The following is a 20,185-nucleotide window of genomic DNA, read 5'->3' as shown; positions in this document are numbered from 1 at the left end:
AATAATGGTTTTATGTGTACAAGATGTGGGGAAAAGTGTCATTACATGATCTAAGAACAGGTCCATATTTAGAGCTCAATACTACTATAAAGTTATTTATTATAAAATAAATATCGTGATTTATCGTGGAAATGTAACCAGTAGTAGCAAATTCGCAAAAAAGACTTATTTTAATTATGAGAACAAAGGGATTCTCATCTTATTATTGAAACATTTCAATTAAAGGGGGGAATTGTTGAATATATATTTTATACATTGAACAAGATCTATTTTAATAAGATCTATTTTATCAATAATATAATGCATGGGTTTTACGTTTGTCAGTACCGTACAATGAAAAATAACTATTGCTTCGGTACACGGTATGTTTTATCGGGTTCGCACTGCTGACTAATAGTCAAATAGGTTAAGCTTTTTCTTTTTTTTTCGTATTCTCTGTCAGAAGACTGAGAGAAGACTACTGTCGTTGTCGTCCTTGTATTTTCCTCGGCAGTTTCGGAAGAGACAGATCGCATTACTTAAGGGCTTATGCCGAATACGTTTAAAACCGAATATTAGCGGTGCTCCAGATAATCCTGGATTTGAGCCCCACGCTAATTCGGCTCCCCTTCGGAGGTCGACTAAACACATAGTGGTAATAATGCCTCGAGGATAAGGTAGTCGGCGTTCAGTGAAGGTTTATTTTGGATGGATTTAATAAAAGCAAATAAAAAAAAACCAAACCAATTTAAACAAGTGCAACGCCAACGCGAGGAATTTGGTTACGACTGGGGTGTAAATTAGTTTTTTCTTTTATTAAAAAACATTTCCTTTTAAAACAAAATACTTGTTTAAGGAATTCATTTCGAAGCCGTAAAGCGGCCCTCGACTTCAACCGAGAAGTGTGAGTGTATAATATGGCCTTTGGAAATTTATACCGTCGAAACCGCTGTAACGACAAATGTGTTGTAAATGAAATCAAACAGGATAATATTTTTCTTGTCATTTAAAAAGTTCCAAGACTTCAATGAGTTGGTTTTTATTTATAAAAAACAATGAAACGTTTTTTTTCTGTTTAAATAAACGTAATGTGTATTGGTTTAATCAACAGTGTAACAGTGACATATTTTATCTAAATAAACCATAATTCCTTTTTAATTTCGTTTGAATTTTTTTTCTATAGGGTTTTGTTTTTTAGCTGCAATGAGAAGCTCAGAAATAATGGTCTTACAGTGATTTAGGAATTTTCATTTTCGCTTACAGCTACAAGATATTTTTAAATCTTGTATAGTTATTTGAGTTTTAAAACAGTCGTTATCCTATTTTATTGAGGTTATTACCAAATACTGATAGTGAAACATTTAAAAGAGTTTTTGAATATCAAACAACTAAAATATTTAATGTTTTTACTAGGTCCTTATATATATGGCCAATTTACCGAAATTATTGAAAACCGATATTATTTGTATTTCATAAGATTATAAATTTCATTTGAAATATTTTTTAATAAAATGCATTATTTTGCAAAAAAAAAAAAAATGTAATTAACTTCTAGGTTTTATTTTACTTTAAAATTTATTTAAAATTGCAATCTAATTTATTGCAACATATTAAGCAAATTAATTCTATTCGATTCAAACACACTCGTATATTTTAATAGGTACCGTCGCATTATACTTTTAGAATTAAATCAAAACCCGGAATGCATCACAGTACACTAGCATTACCCTAGTACCTACTTCAATTTAAATCATTTGGAATTGACAGTGTGTGTGAACTTTAGAGAATTATAACAGCTGTAGCACTGCGAAGCCTAATAGGTATTATTTGTTTATGAGCTCATAGATGTTTCCTAGATTGAATTAATATTCACCCCGTTTAACGCAAATAGGAGTGGAATAGTGATTTTCAAAGTGCTATTAAATATTTTAAGCATCATAAAATATAAATTCAAGTACAATCGATCAAAATGTATAGTCGTAATAATAGGTCACGCAATTTCAACATTTCTAGAACTTTAGAATTTATCAAAAAAGATAATGAATTTAATATTGTTTTATTGTTTAAAATAACATTAACTAAAATATCTTAATGAAGAAAAATGACTAAAGTTTAATTTATTTTCATGGAAAATGAATGTTACCGTGTATAAACAACTGTTAATAATAGAGTATATTTATATATTTTTTGTTTTAAGCTTTTACCTCCAAAAGGTTTTAACTGTATACAATTTCTGATTTATGCGTTGATTTAGTAAATTGTCCTAGAGGTTCCAAAGTTACAGTGGACATAAAGAAACAAAAAACAAATCGAAGTAAGTAAAAAAGGTCATTTTGAAATTTATCCATTACAAAGAGCTGCTAAGTCAGCCCTAAATATATCATGGAAATTTGTATAAAACCAAATAATACGACCGAGCCTAAGTACAAACATGTAAGCGAGACAATGGATAATTACAGCGGCTTAATGTAAAATGTATTTTCTATAGAACAAATAGTGTAACGAGAACATTACAGAATACAAACTGGGCAGGGGCAAAGGGCATGTACAATTGGTATATTGCACTTTCAACTTAAACCCCCCCCCCAAAAAAAAAAAGGATCCGGATTTAAATATATTGCGGGTAAGAAGTGTCACGTGTATAAGACTTTTTATTTACAATATTGCACATTAAAAGGGTGCTTGGTATGGTGGACTAGGGGAGGGTAAAGCGTTTGATTAATGAACGAACATTAAAATTCAATTAGGAGCTGCTCGTTCATCTCACCCTGCCGAATTAGAAGGGTTGCGGTGGTTGTGTTAGAGTATAGCCACGTATGTTCACCGGAGTCCTCCCGGGAATGTTTATCGTGTCGCCTGCACTTGTGTTTACACACATACACCCTCGTTTCATTTATCGTTTGGATGCAAGAGATGATTTCAGAAACATCTGGAGACGACCCTCAACAACAGTAGCGGATAGTCCTGTACTACAATTTTGACAGAGACCGACAAATGAGAATGGACTTACTTACACGATCCCGGATGTATAATTGCTACCATATTACTTATATACACCCTAAAAAACAGAATCTGCAACTAAAATGTAATCATATGTAAGGTCCACCAAAAGAAATAGGCTACCGTATAACATATTATCTGGATGTAAATTTCCCTATACCAACAGCCACTCTTTTAGGACCAAAACTTTATAACTGTTAGAAGAGTGTGTACTTGTTTTCTCTTAAGTATACCTAAGCACTTGGTAACGTCTAAAACTAATATTATTTTTAGTCGTTACTCGGCAACTACCGGCTAGCTGGCCGTAATAATAAAACGTTAATTAAGTTTTTAATATTTTTGATCAGGTAAATAAAAATACATATTTTATTGTATAAGGGTCTATGGACCTTGAAAGTATACAGTGAAAAACCCGTATCCCATTTTCGGTGCGGTTTGAATGTAAATTTTTAACTGTACAGCTTACAAGCTAAAAAAAACATATTTAGGTAATATGAGTAGTTTGTTGATCTAAGGTTTAACTCAGAATAGATTATGACGAGTATATGAGATTATCTTATTATAGATAATTCCATTTTTCACAGCTTGTATAGGATATTTGCGAAATTAGGGCGCTAAAAATAGTTTTTTTTTTAAATTTGTTAATGGGCGTTGGTGTTTAAACATTCGAAAACCTATTAGTTCCTAGTGTTTTAACTCTAAGCATATATATATATATATATATATATATATATATATATAAAATATTATGAATTTACGTTTGAGATGTTATTTCAATGGGATACGACGTTTCATTTTTTTTTAAGAACGGGCAGTATAACGGGATTTCGTATTATATAAACTGGCGGAGTTATTGTGTTAATACAAACTAAGAAAAATAAAAGAGCTGGGTATGAGTAATATGAAAGTAAATATTGCACAACATGTATACCGATATTTGTTATTATTTTGTCAACTTTGAAAAAACTTTAGCGAGTATTAGGCAACAAAATATTAAATAGGATTAAAACGTTTTAGAAGGTGTATACACAGGTTTATAATGATTGCATCTCGCTGGCTTTTAGTTGAAAACAAAAAAACATAATTCCCTGGAAAACGAAAACAATTTCACGGAATTTGCACAAAATTCTAAAATTAATCATAAAACAAATTAATTATTTTTTAGTTATCTGCGCTACGTAGCCGGGATTTTGAAGTATAAAACTTGAATGAAAAAAAAAATAGTATAGGTTCTAAAAAATAAAAAAGTAATTATAAAAACGTTTTTTTATCGCGAAAACGTAGATGTACAACAGCAGTTCATTAAATTTTAATCGCGTTAGTTAATTGCATTACGATAAATGTACAAGTTAAAGCCATATAACGTTTTAATTAACTGAAAATTAATAGTAGTAGCATTACAGTGCGCTAAAACCATTGTTCTTATAACGCGTCACGTTAGACACGGATATTACGTCTTATTATGTGTAGTTCGATAAATATTTTATTATACCAAACATCAGACATGACCCAAAACAATAAGAATATGTTTCAAAATTATAATATTTTCGAATAATGTAAAATATTTCAAAACTTAATTTTGGCAGAAAATAAGGTACACATTAAGAATTCAAAGAGTTTTAAAATGCCGTCATATTTTTTTTTTTTTTTTTAATATATAACTTTGCCGTGTGAGAATGAGAGTGAGAAAAAGATCATCAGCAGAGAACGAAATTGAAACTAGGTGAAGACCTATTGAACTGCTAAGAGCAGTTCAATTTCTCTCGATCCTAGATTGGAATTCCAACCATTTGTGACAATTTTTTTTAGACGTGACACTTTTGAGTAGAAGACGTTTATTTTAGTTTTCTGAGTACGCTTACCGTTCGATGCCAGTCAACCGAGGGTGTCTGTACTTGCGCGACAAAAGCAAACCACCTCCCCAAGCAGCATCCACGTGCAACCACATTTTGTATTTTTCGCATATATCGGCGATTTCGTTGATGGGATCGAAGGCTCCCAGCACGGTTGTACCGGCCGTACAAGTGACGAAAAACGGTAGGTGGCCCTTGGATTTTCTTTCCAAAATAAGTCTCTCCAGTTCCGCGGGTATCATGCGGCCCCTACAACACAAACGCAATAGTAGATTTTGTCAAAAACTGTATTAATAAAACATATTAGTAATCATAGATAGACGATAGTTAAGTTTGATAATGCCTCTCGCGTATAAGACCTGTACGACCTGATCAACGACTAACAACGCTGTGAAACGCTTTGGATCAAAAAGTTTGCTAATTACTTTCACTATCGGAAAAATTACTGAGTGATGCTTTCGAATAGTAAGAGCTATTCGAGCTATATGCCAAATAGAAAAAGGGACTCGATTATATGCATCGTCTTTAATTTAAATTATATTTAACAATATTAAATTATACAAAAACGGATTTTTATCATGCTAAATTTTTTTAAAAATAGATTATTATCTTGGCATTCTTTACAATGTTATTTTCCCTATAATTGGGATAACCCAGGGAATAGCGGTTCTGTGCATTTTCACTGGTTCAATATTTTCCTATTATTATTTTTTCTTCACATAACGAATAAAACAATGATGGCGTGGACATTTCAAGAAACATCCACAATTTCACATTGAATATGTGTACTTTTTTTTATTAGTGTACAAGAATCAACATTACTTTTTCTGCGCACAAGAGCTCATTAGGCAACAGTAATAATGTTTTGTAACTGACTTATAATTATTGACTTTTACATATTTTATTACCTTTCATCTGACGGCACTTCAACGCAGTTATCAGTTCCCAGGCCGCAGACGGACGCACAGCTCTTCACCGAATAATGAGACTGTGAACAATAATTGCACACGGTTTTAGAGAGTTCCAGCAGATGTTTAATCTGTCAGTGTATCACCCCAAGGCTGGGCGTCGATTCGCTGAACGGGGTTCGACTTGCTAAGTGCAAAATTCGCAGAGCACAACATCTGTCGTTGTTCTCTCGGCAGATTTGCACTTTTTTATTCATACACATTTTATTATAGTCTAACAACTTTTCCCTTGGAGAAAGAAAGTCGCGCGAAACGCTGGTGTACAGCTCACTCAGCCTCGAGGCTAACAGACTTTTGAAATAAAAATAAATATATATATAGGTCACGACAAGGCATGGCATTAATAAAAGCTCAACCGGATGAGCGATTGTTACGCGCAAACATCTGGCTGTTGTACAAATATTAATTTCTACCCTCGTCTCTATCAATCTTCGCTTCTATGTGCATTACTGTTGATATTATTACTATATTCCGAAGTTGGTGCTGAACGTCTCGCATTTTAGATGCAAAATTAAAAAAATTCCCACTCATTGGCATAGCTCTGCAAAGAGGGTGGTGACGACGACGGTCATTGTTCGTTCGCAGTTCAATTTCTAGTTCGTTGCACACAAGCTAGTATTTTTATTTGTCCCTATATAGTCAGCACCAACGCCGATTGTCTGGTCTCTATATATATAATATTTATCCCCAAAACATGTGCGCGCAAACTTAGCGGACTCTTTTGTTTGGCACACTCGGTCGGTGTTTTTCTAAAGGTCTTTTGTGAACGCCCACAAGACTCTTGGATCATCGCCGAGGCGGTGGCAAAAACGCTAACCGATTCTGCATCATAAGTCACTACATAATTACTTTCTGATGATCAAAAAGCACAAAAGTTGTATAACAATAGGTTTTAGGTGATAAATGTATATATATTTTCAAGTTAATAGATTTTAGTCTGTCGTAAGTGCTGAAGATGACAACATGTATTATTTTATGGTTAAGAGGGCGGCATACTTGGTTACAACACTCAAAAAGGCTCTGCATAAAGTGAAAAAATGATCTTGTAAAAACTAGTCTTGGGCAGATATGAACTGGGTATTGGTTGTCTTAGGCGGAATTTAAAAAAAATATTGACTCTTTTAAACACACAAAGAATTTGAGATACACGGAGGCCGGAGCCTAATTCGGCTGGCCAATTCAGAAAGATTTATAGATGATGTTTACACGTAGGTTTCTATCAGCTTCGGTATGCAACTCAATGATTATTAGTGTAACCCCGTGATTATGGTTTCAATTATATTATTATTGAAGCTTCGTTGTTAGCATCGGTGATATTGAATTGAGTCCCAAATATTGAATTGAGTCCCACGAATATTTTTGGGTTGTCGGAATTGAGTCCAACAAATATTTTTTTGGTTGTATGAGTTGAGTCCCTTCAGCCTATTAGCGTTATTCAGGAGACACCACGGGAGGTTGGCTGGAGTCTCCCAAAAATGTATGTGCTTGCTTACACTGTTTATAAATGGTCATATAAAAACTTTCAATTTTAATCATTTTTTAAAATAAATAAAATAATGACGAAATTTAAATAGTCGCTGTTAAATATTTCAATGAAACTGATTTCAAATAGTCAAATCTGCGAATTTTTTATTTTGATATTTGATAATCTGCTCCCGTAAAAATTGTTCTTTTTCCAATGTTTTTTTACATGGTTTTGTTGCATTGCTTCGTATTTTTATGTAGGTATCTGACTGTATGCCCAGAAGAGTGTCAACAAGAATAAAAATATTCGGATGTCCTGAGTGAAACAATGTATTTAATTTTGCATGAAAACTTTCACAACTGTTAGTTGTCCGATTAGTGCTTGCTGAAAAATCACACCAAATTTTGGGGGGAAACTGTCCAACTTCATTGTCAATGTAAAATTGTCAATTATCTAAAATGTAATCTGTGAAACAGTCAATTTTATCATCATCACATGGTTCACCATCAAATCTTCCGTGAAACATTCAACTACGTCATTTTCGTTTAAAAATGGCAATCCGAAAAAGTACTTGAGATATCTACTTTTCTCAGAATTAGACTTATATTTCTTAGACAGACCAAACTTCTGAATTTTTCGCCGCCAGCTTTACTTTACCAACACCATTATTTGGGACTCGATTCAATATAGTCCGTCCAAATTCCCTGCTAATAATAGCAAAGGAGACTATGCTTACGTACGACAAAAACGCATACGTTTTTGCTTACGTACGACTATGCTTATCTACGTAATCAATTCAAACATATTTAGATAATAAACTGGATTCAATTCAAATAACTAAAAGTAGGATGGACTCAATTCGATGTTATCCGTTAGCATACGGCATTGACTAGATAATATTCTCATTACAATTCAATCATCTCTAAACAAGTTAACAGATTCTGTCACTCGTTTCGAGAAACCCGGGCGTGACTACTGACAAGATGTCGAGGCTTACTTGATTCGATGTGTACATGACCAGTTGTCCTTTGATGGAATGAAGCCCTTGCTCTTTGTAGCCGGGGAACATTTTGTGGCGGGCTGCCAGAAACGCGTACAAATTAGATATCGATCCACCTGAGAAAAAAAAAACATTTTAAGCAGAAGATGACCGACTAATATTTAGACGTTTCATTGACGGCGTGCTTCTCACCCGGAGCCAAAATCGAGTCACCACCTTTCCATCCGATGATCTCTCGCATCTTGGCCAATACCACGCTCTCCATCAAAATAAACACCGGTGCGATTTCATACGTGAACATGTTTGTATTGGCCGTGGCCGTCAACCATTCGCCTGCCATGGATACGATGTCCAGACCGCACGACAATTGGTTAAAGAACCTGGGATGTCCTAAAAAAAAAAAAATAAAAAAAGCATAAACATTTGTCTCTTTATTTCCCTAATGGAATCTTTGATTAGAATATACCATTTTGGCCAATTCTATCTATCCATCGGTTTGTAAATTACATTTGTAACGAAAATGAGCAATTAATAGAGAACAATTTATCGCGAGACAGTTTATAGTGGCCTACAGTTATAATTGATAAAAGTATTTAGATCTATGATTATCTATTATGATGATGGATTCAGATCAATGTTCTGTCGCTAGCCTCTATAAATATTGAAGCTAGTATTAATAGAGTATTACTCGGTTAGTTAATTGCATAAAATGAAATTCAAAATAACTATATTTTTGACATTATATAATTACAACATTGTAAAATTAAATATTACTATTTATGAGTTTCACGTTTCCCCAATAATAATATTTAATGTACATTAATATATACAATCAATAATGGATTAAAACAAAATATCCTAGAACCGGAAGGACAAATCAACCTTCAGTTTATACTTTATTTCTATCTACTTTGTCATATTTGAAGCACTCTAGAAATAACCACATAAGAGAAGAGAATACATTTAGTAACTTGCTGAATTGTGAGTCAATATAATTGAATTATTAAACAATGCTAGCCAAGTGGGCATGTAGACTTTTCGATTTTTAATTTTTACAATACTTTAAGATTTTTAAGGCCATTAATACTTAAATACCAAAGAAAAAAAACGACTTTTTAGTATTTATTTATAACATGGATTTTTTTTTAATTGTATAGCATTTGGAAATTTGTACAAAGTTATCTAATAATAATTAGGATTTACGCTTGTTCTTATATAGTATATACAACGTATTTGCGTTGTAGTTACTAGTTAGGTAAAGTGAAATACAACAAAGATAGGCAGTGATGGATTAAGCACGTCGAAAGTTAGGAAAAACATGAAATAGTATAAAGGGTAAAAAAAAAATTGTAGGTGTTAGAAGTAGAAATAGAATATAGACCGAATAAGTAGTATGTGGACATAATAAATAATAATTTGTATAGATATGTGTGGTGAGTGACTTTGTGACAGAGATATTTGGAGAGAGAGAAGACTTCTTTGTTGATTGCTACCTAGTTTTGATTCAGCTGTTTTTCATACATTTAGTTTAGTATACTTATTAAAGTACTTAATACGTCTTATAAATAAGCCCTTATAGTTGTCAATTTTTAAATTACTAATTTGTCTATCAATTGAAGTCGGATTATTGTTAGTGGTTTATTCGCTTAGCTATTAATTTTTTACTTATTTATGTATACTATAGTGCAATATAATTAGTAGATAGTCTGATAAATGTAATAGCCTACACGACGTGTACCTACGTACAAATATTTTGGCCAAAAAACATTAAATTAAAAATAGTATTAAATGGAATAACAAATATACGTTTATTATACAGAGCTTGACAGTAAAGAGTCTACATTTTTTTCCATAAAAAATTAATTTTAACCGATACATAGCCAAAATGTCAATATCGTCACGTTAAGTCGATATTAGTTAAAAATAAAGGGTTCAGTAAAGTTTTTAAGTAATTAGTTAATTTTTTGGTGGCCTGCAGTGATGAAATTAACTTTAAATTCTTTAGGGAAGGGATTTCTATCATAAAACAACATCTTAATTTGTTATAAGTAAATTAACAACACTTTTAAACTTTACGATTTTATAAAACATTTTGAGAGAACTTCCAATGATTCAGGAATATTAGAGAGGGATATTAATAAATATGAGAGTGTAATCATAGGTTGGCAGCAGGGTCCAAATAAAATAACGGAGAAAATTCACATTTTTTCTCTCTACATTTTTTTCAATATATCTAAACGGTGGTTGAAATTGGACTCATTACAAGTAAACAGCTACCAATTCGTGGGCACATGATTCCTTCAAAATTGAAGGATATTAATTTAACCATATCAAATACATTTTAAATTTCTAATGTAGTCTAATTAAATTTAACTTCACCTTGAAACAAACGAAATGTGCCCCAAAACGATGGCACAAAACAGGTACAGATAACCAGCGTACGGGGGTAGAATACACATTTCATGTGTGCTATTAAATATTTAATTATCACAAGAAAATAATAAGCGTGGAGTTCATTTTTCCACGATCTATTAATTGAAACCAGTACGTTAGTACCGGCACTATGAATTTATAGTGAATTAAAACTAAGAACACCGTCCCAATACTACCTTGGAGTAATATACTAATTATTAATACTGCTCGAGGGAAAGGGGAGAGGGTAATTCGGTACGTGCTATACACGCGAAAAATAATTTAATAACGTAAGATAGTAAAAAAAGCGTTTTAATTAAGTATTATCTAGTATTGAAATATACCGTTATTAAAAATCGAATGATATGTATTTAAGACGTCGACCAAATATTTTATCTTAGTTGTATGAAGTCAAACGTTCATTAAGGAGCTTTTTTTTTTTTTAAAAAAAAAGGTAATGTAATCATGCCATATTATCGTTTAACATATTGTGTTATATATATATGTATGTTATTTTTTTTGTTGAAAAATACATCTATTAGCTTCGGTGGGGAGCTGAGAGAGTAATGTTTTTAATATTTCTTTGAAATTACTGCGTACTATAACTTTTTTAAAAATAGTCGAAGTAGTTCCAAATTTGTATTGAACATCCTTTAGATGTAGTACTATCGATATACTCTGACAAAACAAAAAAAATATAATAAGTTTCGTCTCCACTTTGTCCCGACCTTACTGAGCTCGCTTCTTTTTACTTGTAAACGACAGCACAAATATTCTGTTTTAGCTAAAAATAAAATAGTTTTTTTTTGGTCTCATCTCATTCCAGTAAGAAAAGCCACCCTAATAATATCCGTCCAAACATTTTTACAATTTACCAATTTTTTACCTTCTTTACATAATCTTAATATCATTCGAATCTATCTCATCCGTTTGCTTATTTCATATACCTACCTCCGATAAACTGATGTTGTTACTTTGTTACAAATGTTGTAAGCATGTATTGTTCTGTGTAATCGTATCATTTTTATCTATTTATCTGATTATCATTATCCATAGTGTCGAAAATGAACGCGATTTCAATATTTATGAGTATGCTCATTGTCGCCGAGTCAATAGGACTTAACGATTCGTTTGATACAGATTATGGATCTGATGCCGATTTGATGTGTTACCTAAATACGATAACATGTAAAAAACAAGAATATGAAGATTGCATCTTCGAAACGTCCGGAGAATTACCGCCAAACTTCAATTTTATGAGCCAGGTAAATTTACGGTTTCTTTTAACTTTGTCTAATCACTAATACCTAACGGTAACCTAACATTATCTACCCGTCTAAACTTGACATGGTCCTAAGTCTTTCCTAATAGGCCGCATCGCTAATTACAGAATAATATTATAGTAAAAACATCAACCCAATATTATAATCTAAATATTATTATTATTAAGTACATAATTATAATATTTGGTAATATTTCCGATTTACTTAACATAGCCTAACTTACATTAACTTTACTTGAACATGATACAAAGTAGGTAGAATGAATAACAGGAATTTATTTTTATTTCAATGTTAATACCTAATAATTATTTTATTCGTTATTTTTTGTATGGTTAGAGATACGGTCACACCGAAAGTCGTATAAAAACATGACTGGGGCCATGCGGACTGTATATTATATTTTTAAGTTAAGAGAGTTAGAGCATTTTGACCTCTCAGCTCTACTTATATCTTCTGGGTTAACATCATTTTTAAAAAACCAAAATTTGCAAATATTTTCTGATACAAATTAAGAAGGCCAAACAAATACGAAATTTACATGGTAAAAATAGCAAATCCTGCATTGAGAAACTACACGTGATGCAGTGTCGCTAATTTTATTTATACTTAGCTTACACTGCGTGTACTAATTTTATTCTCTATCGTGAAATTCTCATTAAAGATATCGTTTAAAATTTGTTTATTAGAAAATCTAATGAGAAGTTAATTTTCATCGTCCATGTCATCTTACCTACATTTTTATACTTAACATAAGTGAAGAGTTGCTAAATATTATATTATGCATTCGCTTTATTTATATTCACTATTAGATGTTCAAGTGTATTTTTAATTTATTACATGACACATATGCGTGTTATCTACCATATTAGGTGCTGTACAATAACCCTAGCTGTATTCTCCTATACTATTTTATTGCTATTGTTATTTGTAATTTGTTTTTCAGGAAAATTTTGAGTCTCTTAGTCCCGGTGAAAAGGTACCCCAGGGCCTGGGTGGCTTGTGTAGAGACATAAACTCCAGGTTTATGTGTGTCTACGCTCAAAATGAAGATGATTTGGAGCTGATATGTGCACAGCCCTCATCCAACAATGAATCACCACCAGTTGAATCTATGTCGGATCCAGAACTAACACCTATTCAACCTGTGCCAGGTTCCGACCTACTGCCAATTGAATCTGTGACGGATTCTGAACTACAACTAAATCAGTCTGAAATGAATAGAGCTCAACTGCAAATTCAATCTGTGCCGGGTCCTGAACTATCACTAACTCAGTCTGAAATGGATAGAGCTCAACTACAAATTCAATCTGAGCCGGGTCCTGAACTACCACCAACTCAGTCAGAAATGAATAGAGCTCAACTACAAATTCAATCTGTGTCGGGTCCTGAACTACCACCAACTCAGTCTGAAATGGATAGACTACAACTACAAATTCAATCTGTGCCGGGTCTTGAACTACCACCAAGTCAGTCTGAAATGGATAGAGCTCAACTACAAATTCAATCTGTGCCGGGTCCTGAACTACCACCAACTCAGTCTGAAATGGATAGACTTCAACTACAAATTCAATCTTTGCCGGATCCTAATGAATCAAAAACTCCACTTTCTCTGCCACGTTTACTTAAACAACCAATTCAACCTATGCCGGATCTTGATCTATCACTAACTCAGTCTGTGCTGGATAGAGTTCCATTACAAAATCAATCTGGACCGGATACTGATGAATCAGAAACTCAACCTTCTCTGCCACATTTCCTTCCACTACCCACTCAATCTGTGCCGAATACTAAACTACCAATAACTCAGTCTCTACTGAATAGAGTTCCACTATCCATTCGACCTGTATCAAATGTTTTACAACGATCTCAATCTGCGGTGCGGCCTGTTTCACCACAAGATCAATCTAATCCAGCATCACAACTACCAAATCAATCTGAACAAGATCGTGTTATACAACGAATTCAATATGCGGTGCGTCCTGGTTCACCACAAAATCAATCCCATTCTTTGCCTCGTCCTGAAATAATATCTATTCTAAAACAAATCGCTCATTTTCCTGCTCCGTCAAGCGGTATACCAGCATCTCAACTACCAAATCAATCTGAACTAGATCGTGTTATACAACGAATTCAATATGCGGTGCGTCCTGGTTCACCACAAAATCAATCCCATTCTTTGCCTCGTCCTGAAATAATATCTATTCTAAAACAAATCGCTCATTTTCCGGCTCCGTCAAGCGGTATACCAGCATCTCAACTACCAAATCAATCTGAACTAGATCATGTTATACAACGAATTCAATATGCGGTGCGTCCTGGTTCACCACAAAATCAATCTAATCCTTTGGCGTATCCTGATATACTATCTATTCTAAAACAAATTTCACATCATCCTGCTCCGCCAAGCGGTATACCAGCATCTCAACTACCAAATCAATCTGAACTAGATCATGTTATACAACGAATTCAATATGCGGTGCGTCCTGGTTCACCACAAAATCAATCTAATCCTTTGGCGCATCCTGATATACTATCTATTCTAAAACAAATTTCACATTATCCTGCTCCGTCAAGCGGTATACCAGCATCTCAACTACCAAATCAATCTGAACTAGATCATGTTATACAACGAATTCAATATGCGGTGCGTCCTGGTTCACCACAAAATCAATCTGATTCTTTGCCTCGTCCTGAAATAATATCTATTCTAAAACAAATCGCTCATTTTCCTGCTCTATCCAGTAAAAATCCAGCGTCTTCACTACCAAATAAATCTGATTCTTTATCTCGTCCTGAGATAATATCTATTCTAAAACAAATTGCTCATTTTCCTGCTCAATCTAGTAGTAATCCAGCGTCTCCACTACCAAACCAATCTGTACTAGATCGTGTTGTACAACGAATTCCATCTGTGGTGCGTCCTGTTTCGCCACAAGATCAATCTGATTCTTTGCCTCGTCTTGATATATCTATTATAAAACAAATTGTTCATTTTCCTGCTGAATCCAGTAGTAATCCAGCGTCTTCACTACCAAATCAATCCGTACTAGATCGTGTTGTACAACGAATTCCATCTGTGGTGCGTCCTGTTTCGCCACAAGATCAATCTGATTCTTTATCTCGTCTTGATATAATATCTATTCTAAAACAAATCGCTCGTTTTCCTGCTCAATCCAGTAGTAATCCAGCGTTTTCACTACCAAATCAATCTGCACTAAATCGTGTTGTACAACGAATTCAATCTGTGAGGCGTCCTGTTTCACCACGAAATCAATCTAATCCTTTGGCGCATCCTGATATACTATCTATTCTAAAACAAATCGCTTATTTTGCTGCTCAATCCAGTAGTAATCCAGCGTCTTCACTACCAAATCAATCTATGCTAGATCATGGTGAACAACAAGATCAATCTCCGTTGGGTCCTGTTTCACCGCAAAATCAATTTGATCCTCGTCCTGATGTACTATCCATTTTAAAACAAATTACACATTCCCCTATTCCATCAAGAAGTGAACCAACGCCTCTTTCTAATACCCCCGGTTGTATACCTATAGCAAAGGCTGAATCTAACATTTTGCCGCTTCTTTCTTCTATTCTACCATCAGATGTGGACACCACCAATGAAAAGTCGTCAGAGCCAATGATACTGTTTGGAGCGTTTGTACCAGTTCAACTGAAAAAACCTTTACGTTCTTAGGTTATTCAGTTCTATGACGAAACATTCATCCAGCTTTAATTGATGCTTTCCTAACGAATACTGAATAAACTTTGAATTTCTTTGTTTAGTCAGTGCAATGCTATTTATTCAAACTATCGCAACCTTTTCAATAAAATAATAGAAGAAGAATATAGAACGCTTTAACATAAATAATCGATCATACTCCAATTAGTATACTTACTATTTATTTATATTCGTATAATAATAAATATAATATAAAGTATGAAAAACATGGCATTTATTCTACAGCTTATTTGTATTAATAATAACATGAAAAACGAATAATTATACATGTACCATATTGAATAACAATTACTAGTTAGTAATGACTCATTGTCAGTCTTACATGTTATTCACATTACATCTTTACATAATATGGATTGCATGTTAAACCCCAAGTGATGTACACTAGTGTTGTCCTTTATACAACAATTGCCCTTATTATATTTAATAATTTCAAGTAAAAAAACGGCAAGTGGGTTCGAGGAAATCTGGGGCCCTTAGAAATTTTTAATAAATACCTGTTAGTAATACATTTTTTTTCAATCTACGATTGGAAACTGTAATGTTAAAAAGTAAAAACCGTTTTATATATATTTATCAATTATTGTATAGGCTCTGTTTACCAATAGACCTTGTTTGTTTTTTACAATTATATAAAATGTCTAGATAATTACTTTTTTAGAGTCCTATAAATATTTAAAACTTAATTAGTAATGTACAAATTTCCTTTACTTTTTAAATTTTGAATTAACTATTAAACAGATTTATAATTTTATTTGGAAATTGTATAACATTGCAAAAATTAACAACAAAATTACTATTCATTTTGAAAAAAAGCGTGTCTGATGTACGTTAAATTGAACATCATGTGACCTGTATAACACGAAAAGAATATTAAATATCAAGAAAAAAAATTAATATTTCCTTAATAAAAAATTAGTTATACTGCATAGTTTCAAAAAAAAAACAAAATAATATGTAATAGGGTCACTATAATATCATTTTCTCTTAACGTTTCAGCATAGAATATTCTTTTTCGATAACTAGTTTGCCGAAAAGCAACACAAAATTAAAAACTTAGGTTAGTGTTAGATATTTTTTAGGTTAGCTTTAGATTAGATAAGCAAGGTTGAAGTTCTCTGAATAGGTGAATCATTTAGTCTGACAGAGTCCTAAGTAAGAGTAAAGCCTGACAGAAAATCGTGGTAGCTAGAATCAATAGGTCTAAAGGGGACTACCGTCTACCTAGTGCCTAACCGTAGATAGGTGAGCTCAATAACCGATTAAGCAGTCGCCAGTCGGCCCTACCCCACTCGGGTCGGACAAATACCGCTTTTTCTATGTTTTACTTATGTGATAGCCCTTTGCGAGACCCAAAACACCGAGTTTTTTTAGTTAATAATGTTAAAAATATCATATTCAACTAAAATGCTAAAACAATTATGAACAATAATGTGTAGAGTTTTATGATTGGAATGCGAGTAAGTTTCATTCAAGATACGTGTGATTAGATAACAGGTCGTAGACTTGTTAGGTTTAAGAAATAAAAATATACTTCATGAGAAATATTAAACTTATTATATTTTGTTTTGTTATGTTATTAAACATTTCAGCTAGAAAAATAAAATATTATTATGTTAAAAATCGCTGTTCAAAATATACAATGTACATAATAAAAAATTTGAAATTCTGTATCCAATTAGCCAACGTTTAACCATACACCCTTGACACTTTATATATTAGTTTACAGTTAGTAGTTAGTAAGTTCAGGTTAGTACCTAGTTAAGGATAAAAGGTTCGATTAAAAAGGCACTATTACAATATGCGTATAGACTCTGAGTCGAGTATTAGGAAATTAAACAAATAAATTGTAATGCCAATGAACGTGGCGTGTGTCGTGTGTCGTTATACAAAGTACAGGACTCTTCTACTCAACGAACATCGACCAGAAAGTACATTTTGTATCCAACTATTTTGTTTGTATAGTTAAAATAGTGAGAAAATATGAATATTTTGAATATATTTTTTCCTATACTTGTACATAAATTATTATATTTTTCTATACATTAAAATTGTTTATCTTCATCTTAATTCATTATACGTAAAACAAACATGGATCTCCTTTTTTTTAATGGGAACATATGTTTTTAATTCCTTTAATATGTAAACAACAAATTTAAAAAAATGTTAGCGTGTGAATTTTTAATTTTCATCAAACTGTTTGTTTGCTTTGACTTTTCAAAGATATTACATTTCCCCTTATAGTTATCACAAGTCATAGAAAACGAAGAGATTGATGAAAATTAAAAACTCAAACGCTAACTATTTTTTTAAATATTTTATCTACATATTTATGAAACTAAAAACATGTTCCCATTTGAAATACGAAGTCCATCTTTTAAGTAAAAGCGATCAAGGTGAACATTTTCTAAGTGTTGAAAATATAGTAAAATATGTAACTTAAAGTATAGAAAAAAAATAATTTTTAAAATATTCACATTTTTCGAAAAATGTAATGTATTAGATGCGCCCTGTAGTTTATATAGTGCGTTAGAAAATACTAAGTTGTTGAACAAGTCAGATATTTGGCGTTTTTGCAATATAACATAGATAAAAAAAGTTAAAACGTTTACTGGCTATAATTTCGAGAAAAAGAGTTGGATCTAGTTGTAATTTATAAGGAGTATTTATTTGGTATGCCCTCACACGTCAATAGTCTCAAATTTGAAAGTGATTTAATCGGAGAGGACTAGTATAGTAGGGTATAGGAATAATGGAATCAAAGCATAGAGGGGACGGAGAGGTCACAGGTCTACAGAAATTATTAAAAATAAAAGTGATAAAATTACTTTCAAATAAACGCTTTGATGCTTATTTGTAATACAGCACCTCAATTTTATACTTTCTAATTTTGCTGGTTACACTGTGCTTGGTTTGGACTGTACTGGCTTGAAAATACTAACTACTGATTTTCATTAAAGCCTTTATTCGAAAGTGATTTTATCACTTTCAGATTTAATAATTCCTCTAAACCTCCACGTCTCCTCTACACCCCAACCCCACCATGCTCAGTCACCGCTGTACTGGCTATTTTTTTAAGATTTAAGGTGTATATAATATGTTAAAATATACAAAATCTGCGAAAAACACAGTTTACTGAAAATTAAAAAAAAACTGTAGACTCGATTTTTTCTTCGTTTAATACAGGGTGGGGCAGTGGGTTCTCGCGTTTTAACTAATAAACTTCATAATAATTCATCAGAACCCACTGTCCCACCCTATATGTTATGGTTACATATGAGTTCTAACTATTGACAAATTTTTAACTTAAATGTCCTAAAATTACGGCTAAAAACCCAAAAATAAAAAAACTTGCACCCCTTTTAGGGGGATGGGAAATGTGTATAATTTAAATTTGAGACTATTGACGTGTGAGGTGATATCAAATAAATATTCCTTTTACATTTTAACTCATTTTGACTTTTTTTATTGAAATTATAGCAAGTAAACTTTTTCAACTTTTTCAACCTCCCTCAAAGTACGAACTACATGAAATTTGTTATTTATAGAGTTGCTATTTGAAGGAATTGGTCCAGTATTAAAAAAGTTTCAGTGTATACACACAAAAAAAAAACCCACATCATGGTAAAATCAATAGCACCTCTGCTTCGCATTGAAGCTAAAAGCCAGAACAATGGAGGCATAGTGAGGACGACGTATATAGATCGATGGAAGTCAAAAGTCTACAGAAATTATAATTACTAAAATAAAGTCTAATAACTAGTTATTTATAATTTTATAATATTGTAATTTTAAGAGTTCTTTAGTGTATTACGTTAAATGGATAACCCTGTAATGTTAGTGTAAATCGAAAATAAAAATGTACAAAGTAAATGTAATAAAAAAAAATTGGGTATAAACTATTATGAATTGTATTTTGAAACAAAGTTATAAAAAAATTGATAATGCTTCTTTTTTTTTTCTTATAATCTAATTATAGTTGTGGTCACAATGACAAATAATGTTAAACATATAAAATGTCATTAGCGAAGTAAATAGAGGCTGTAAAAAAGTACATTATAGTACCTAGTTATCGTAATAATAAAAACCTAACAATAAAAATTGTTTTTTTCAATTAAAGACAACTTTGCATATCGATTGCTAATAATAGTAATTAAAAATTAAATATTAACTATTTTCTATATAAGACGAATTGTCGATCAAGTTTATCCAATACGTGAATTCAACCCGTTTCCAGTAGCTTTACAGAAAAGGTAACGTACATGAAACATTTTTTGCATTTCGTTTGAATTAACTATTTTTTTTTAAATTTAAATAAGGTTTTATTTAAAACTCACCTTGTCAGCAGACAACTAGTGTGTAAGTACTCGGTAGCAATAGAGTTGATCACTCCCATCCATTTAATATCGCAAATGATTTTACATTATTTAAAAAGAAATCTAAAAAATATTCACTAAAACAAAGGTTATTTCATTCGTCAGGT

General features: G+C 32.2%; 1 protein-coding gene across 1 annotated transcript in view; it reads right to left on the bottom strand.

Moving 5' to 3' along the window:
- The window catches only part of LOC126837033 (glutamate decarboxylase), a 50,489-nt gene that overhangs the window by 4,958 nt on the left and 25,346 nt on the right, over positions 1–20,185 (bottom strand). The window contains exons 5-8 of the mRNA XM_050570753.1: positions 8,458–8,655; positions 8,263–8,381; positions 5,741–5,820; positions 4,842–5,081 (exon numbers count right to left, since the gene is read on the bottom strand). Of these exons, the coding sequence (XP_050426710.1) occupies positions 4,842–5,081; positions 5,741–5,820; positions 8,263–8,381; positions 8,458–8,655 (637 nt within the window). The remainder of the gene's footprint in view (positions 1–4,841; positions 5,082–5,740; positions 5,821–8,262; positions 8,382–8,457; positions 8,656–20,185) is intronic.

Source organism: Adelges cooleyi, unplaced genomic scaffold, assembly GCF_023614345.1.
Source record: "Adelges cooleyi isolate 19-005CV unplaced genomic scaffold, UGA_ACOO_1.1 ACOO_flye_CR_arks_rails_tigmint_CR_PRNA_247, whole genome shotgun sequence".
NCBI lineage: Eukaryota > Metazoa > Arthropoda > Insecta > Hemiptera > Adelgidae > Adelges > Adelges cooleyi.
The sequence above is the reverse complement of the archived record's forward strand: the minus strand, read 5'-3'. Positions and strand labels throughout refer to the sequence as shown.